Source organism: Chiloscyllium plagiosum, chromosome 12 (genome assembly GCF_004010195.1).
Source record: "Chiloscyllium plagiosum isolate BGI_BamShark_2017 chromosome 12, ASM401019v2, whole genome shotgun sequence".
Classification (NCBI taxonomy): domain Eukaryota; kingdom Metazoa; phylum Chordata; class Chondrichthyes; order Orectolobiformes; family Hemiscylliidae; genus Chiloscyllium; species Chiloscyllium plagiosum.
The window spans coordinates 86,180,363-86,186,218 of NC_057721.1; the positions used below are offsets into that span (position 1 = coordinate 86,180,363).

General features: G+C 43.7%; 1 protein-coding gene across 1 annotated transcript in view; it reads left to right on the top strand.

Annotated features, from left to right (window-relative positions):
* Positions 1 to 2,200: 2,200 nt before the first annotated feature.
* The window catches only part of LOC122555451 (integumentary mucin A.1-like), a 23,188-nt gene continuing 19,532 nt past the window's right edge, over positions 2,201 to 5,856 (top strand). The window contains exons 1-2 of the mRNA XM_043701469.1: positions 2,201 to 2,300; positions 2,426 to 2,547. Coding sequence (XP_043557404.1) covers positions 2,249 to 2,300; positions 2,426 to 2,547 — 174 coding nt within the window. The 5' untranslated portion in view covers positions 2,201 to 2,248. The remainder of the gene's footprint in view (positions 2,301 to 2,425; positions 2,548 to 5,856) is intronic.

Genomic DNA, 5,856 nt, shown 5'->3' on the forward strand with positions numbered 1-5,856 from the left:
GGCTCTGTTCTTGGGCCTCTGCCCTTTGTAGTTTTTATAAATGACTTGGATGAGGAGGTTGAGGGGTGGGTTAGTAAATTTGCAGATGACACAAAGGTTGGAGGTGTCATCGATACTATCAAGGGCTACTGCAGGCTGCAGCGTGACATAGACAGGATGCAGAGCTGGGTTGAGAAATGGCAGATGGAGTTCAACCTGGATAAATGCGAAGTGATGCATTTTGGAAGGTCAAACTTGAATGCTGAATCTAGGATTAAAGACAGGACTCTTGACAGTGTGGAGGATCAGAGGGATCTTGGTGTTCAAGTGCATAGTTCCCTCAAAGTTGCCACCCAAGTGGATAGGGTTGTTAAGAAAGCATATGATGCTTTGGCTTTCATTAACAGGGGGATAGAGTTTAAGAGCCGTGAGGTTTTGCTGCAGCTGTACAAGTCCCTGGTGAGACCACACTTGGAATATGGTGTCCAGTTCTGGTCGCCCTACAATAGGAAAGATACAGAGGCTTTGGAGAAGGTGCAAAGAAGGTTTACCAGGATGCTGCCTGGACTGGAGGGCTTGCCTTATGAAGAGAGGTTGACTAAGCTCAGACTTTTCTCTCTGGAGAGAAGGAGGAAGAGAGGTGACCTGATCGAGGTAAACAAGATAATGAGAGGCATGGATAGATCGATGGCCAGAGATCTTTCACCAGGGCATTGACTGGCATGAGGGGTCACAGTTTTAAGATATTAGGAGGAAGATATAGAGGAGACGTCAGAGGTAGGTTCTTTACGCAGAGAGTTGTGAATGCATGGAATGCGTTGCCAGTGGTGGTGGTGGAAGCAGAGTCATTAGGGACATTTAAGCGACTGCTGGACATGCACATGGATAGCAGAGAATTGAGGGGCGTGTAGGTTAAGTTATTTTATTTTAGATTAGGAATAATCCTCGGCACAACATTGTTGCCAAAGGGCTTGTTCTGTGCTGTACTTTTCTATGTTCTGTGGATAGTGAGGAGGATTGCCAGAGGATACAACAGCTTTGAATTAATTTAGGGACTTAAGTTGAGAAATAACAGTTGGAATTTAATCCGGAAAAATGATAGATGATGCATTTTGGAAGATCTAATGCAGGAGGGAAATATCCAATAAATGACAAAATGCTTAGAAGCATCTATGTATGGAGGGATCTATGTCCACAGTTCCCTGAAATTGGCAACACAAGTGGATAAGGTGGTCAAGAAGGCATACTTTTCTTCATCAGTCAGGACATAGAGAATAAAAAACCATGCTGCTGCTGTACAGAACTTTAGTTCGGCCACATTTGGAATATTGTGTACAGTTCTGGTCACACACTCCCAGAAGGATGTGGAGAGGGTACAGAAATGATTTGCCAGGATGTTGCCTGGTTGGGAAAGTTTTTGCTGTGAGATGAGACTGGACAAATTTGGTTTGTTTCCAATTGAATGTCAGAGGCTGAGCAGTGACCTGATCGGAGTTTACAAAATTGAGGGGCATGGATTGAATGAATAGTTGGACTCTTTTTCCCAGGGTAGAAACATCAAATACTCGGGGATGTAAGATTAAGGTAAAAGAGAGTAAGTTTAAAGGAGATGCATGAGGCAGGTTTATTTTCACACAGAGGGTGGTAAGTGCCTGGAATACAATGCCTAAGAAGTGATGGAGGCAAATACAATTGCACCTTTTAAGAGTGGCCTTGACAGATACATTGATTGGCAGGGGATAGAAGGATATGGACAGTAAGAGGCAAAAGGTTTTTAACTTTAGGGAAGAATCATGTGTTGGTGCAGATTCAGTGGGCCACAGGGGCTGTTACTGTGCTCTTTGTTCTTTGTTCTTACCTTTATCCCACATTCGGGATCAAAAATGTCAGAGCACTGTGACTAGTACATTCCAGGCTTCTGAGTTCATTGTTTTCTTCATTTCATCACATCTTTGTTCCATTTCAGTTAATCATACTGAATTTGCATAGTTATAAAATAATACACCACTGGAATATATAAACAATGACATTGTCACATATTACTCCTTACAAACTGCAACAACAATGAGACAATATGTGGTCAAAAGCAGGTAAGAGTATGTGATAAGTGAAGGAAAAGAATCAGTTCCATACTTGTGGTCAGATAAATCACTGCTTTACAATGTATTGTTTCCTTACTGCTGAGGTATATAAACAGCAAATCAGGAGCAGAGAACAGACAGAGGGAAGCAGAGAACAGAAATCATCTTCACCAATCCATTTGGTCAAAATGAAAAACTTTCTCTTCATTTTTGCTGCAGTCCAGATCCTCTCCTGTTCTGGCGAGTATTGAATTATGGCTTTGAATGATTTGAATAGGGTTTGTTGTTCTCATGTTGGGTAATAGCCCAAATGACAATAGATAAAAAATACATTGTTATTTAAACCCCTTTGCTTTTTGATTCAGGAGGATCACGTGAAAATTCTACTTTCCCAGAGGTACAGGAAGTACTAACTGCAACGGTTATAGCAGTGAATGAAGATTCTACACTTAATAACTACCTTCCTGTGGCAAATGGTGAAGTAAATGTAAGTGCTGCCAAATCCAACAATTAATATTTATAAAATAAAACAATGAGCTGTGGATTTTGGAAATCTGAAACAAAAAGAGAAATTACTGGAGAAATTCAGCAGGTCTGGCAGCATCTATGGAGAGAAAGCAGAGTTAACATTTGTGTCTAGTGATAGCTAGAAAAAGGTCAAAAATCAAATGACACCAGGTTATAGTCCAATAGGATTCAAACAAACCTGTTGGACTATCACCTGGTGTTGTTTGATTTTTGACCTTGTCCACCCTGGTCCAACTTTGGCATCTCCACATCCAGGAAACGATGGTATTTACACTGAAGACAGGGCCTGGGGGGAAGGAATAAGCAAACAGGTAGAGACAGAGCCCAGAGAGAGAGAGGAACCAAGTCAGGCAGACAAAGGGATACATAATGGTATACCAGGGAGAGAGAGAGACAGAGAGACACTGACAGACGGTGAAACTGGATCAGATGTCATGGTGGTGGGGTTTGGGCCGGGGGGAGGGGGGGTGGGTAAAAGACATGGAAGAGCGTGTTCAGGTTCTAAAATTGTTGAACATGATATTGAGTCCCGAAGGCTGCTAGGTCCCAAACGGAAAATGAGGCACTGTTCTATAACTCTAGTACGTCAGATGGTTCAATATTTGTCCAATATGTGCAGGAGAATTTCCTGACACAGTATGTCGAAGGGTCAACAAGAGGGGAGGCCACACTGGATCTGCTGCTTGGCAATGAACCAGGCCAGGTGTTTGATTTCGTTGTAGGTGAGCACTTTGGAAAGAGTAACCATATTTTGGTTACATTTAGTTTAGCGATGGAAAGGGATAGGTACGTGCCACAGGTCAAGAGTTATTGATGGGGCAAGGGCAATTAGGCAAGACTTAGGAAGCATATAACGGTGTAGCAAAATGCAGGGGATGGGGATAATCGAAATGTGGGGCTGTTTAAGGAACAGATATTGCGTGTCCTTGATAGGTGTGTCCCTGTCAGGCAGGGAGGAAGTGATAAGGTGAGGGAACTGTGGTTTACTACAGAAATTGTATCTCTTGTTAAGCGGAAGAGGAAGGCTGATGTGATGATGAGACGGGGTCGTTCAGATAAGGCGATGGAGAGTTACAGATTAGCTAGGAAGGATTTAAAGACAGAGTTAAGAAAACCAAGGAGGGGACACAAGCAATCTTTAGCAGGTAGAATAAAGGAGAACCCTAAACCTTCCGATAAGTGTGTGAGGAATAAAAGGATGTCTAGGGTAGGAATAAGGCCAGTCAAAGACAGAAGTGGGAAGCTGTGTGTAGACCCTGGGGAGATTAGAGAGGTCCTAATCGAATATTTCTCATCGGTTTTCACTCTGGAAAAGGAGAATATTGTGGAGGTGAAGACTGAAATACGGTTTATGACCAGAAAGGATTGAGGTTAGTAATGAGGAGATGTTATCAATTCTAGAAGGTGTGAAAGTAGATAAGTCCTCTGGACTGGATGGGATTTTTCCGAGAATTCTCTGGGAAGCTAGGGAGGAGATAGCAGAGCCTTTGGCATTGATCTTTGAGTCGTCATTGTCTATAGGTTTAGTATCAGAGGACTGGAGGATTGCAAACGTTGTGCCCTTGTTCAAGAAGGGCAGTAGAGATGACCCAGGTAATTATAGACCAGGGAGCCTTAAGTCTGTTGTAGGAAAAGTTTTGGAAAGGATTATAAGAAATAGGATTTATAATCATCTTTGGGAAGAATAACAGGAAGGCAGAATACTGGGTCAATGTAAAGATTCTTGGTAGTGTAGATAGATTTATGTGGATTAGTGTGGATAGATTAATGGTGATAGACTTAAGACAGATGTCAGAGACAGGTTCTTTACTCAGAGACTGCTAAGAGCGTGGGATGCCCTGCCTGCTAATGTAGTTAACTCAGCCACAGTAGGGGAGTTTAAACAGTCCTTGGATAAGCACATGGCTGAGGGTGGGATTGTGAAGGAGGATGGGCTTAGATTAGTTCACAGGTCAGCACAACATCGAGAGCTGAAGGGCCTGCTCTGCACTGTATTGTTCTATGTTTTATTTTCCTCCAACTTGCTCCATGCCTCGCTGGAGTACTGCAGGAAGCCTGAGACAGAGATGTGGGCCAGGGTGCATCACAGCTACAGAAACGAAGGTTGTTGAGGAAGGTTTGCCTACTGAGTCAGTATGGGTGGACGTTAGGAACAGCAAGGGAACAGCCACCGCATTGGGGGTTTTCTACAGACCCCCTAATAGCAATAGAGAGATTGAAGATCTCATAGGCGGGCAGATTCTGGAAAAATGCAGAAGTAGCAGGGTTGTTGTTATGGGTGACTTCAACTTTCCCAATATCCATAAGACCATATGACATAGGAGTGGAAGTAAGGCCATTCGGCCCATCGAGTCTACTCTGCCATTCAATCATGGCTGATGGGCATTTCAACTCCACTTACCCGCCCAGCCTCCACTGCACTCTGCGGCAATGAATTCCACAGGCCCACCACTCTCTGGCTGAAGAAATGTTTCCACATTACTGTTCTGAATTTACCCCCTCTAATTCTAAGGCTGTGTCCACAGGTCCTAGTCTCCTCGCCTAATGGAAACAATTTCCTAGTGTCCACCCTCTCCAAGCCATGTATCGACTGGAAGCTCCTTCGTGCTGATGGTTTGGATGGAGCTGTTTTTGTCAGGTGTGTTCAGGAGGGTTTCCTTACTCAGTACGTAGACAGGCCGACGATGGGAGAGGCCATTTTGGATTTGGTGCTCGGCAATGAGCCAGGACAGGTATCAGATCTTGCAGTGGGAGAGCACTTTAGTGACAGTGACCATAACTGCCTCACATTTACCATAATCTTGGAGAGTAAAAGGAGCAGTTACCGAGGGAAGATATTTAATTGGGGAAAAGGAAATTATGACGCTATCAGACAGGATAGATTGGGAGCATGGTTTATGAAGGTTTGTAGCTCAGGTTGAGGTTTAGGGTGTAGGTTTGCTCGCTGAGCTGTAGGTTTGATATCCAGACGTTTCATTACCTGGCTAGGTAACATCATCAGTGGCGACCTCCAAGTGAAGCAAAGCTGTTGTCTCCTGCTTTCTATTTATATGTTTGTCTGGATGGGGTTCCTGGGGTTTGTGGTGATGTCATTTCCTGTGCGTTTTCTGAGGGGTTGATAGATGACATCTAGATCTATGTGCTTGTTTATGGCATTTTGGTTGGAGTGCCAGGCCTCTAGGAATTCTCGCTGCAAAGACATGCCATAGAATTCCTAGAGGCCTGGCACTCCAACCACAACGCCATAAACAAACACACAGATCTAGAT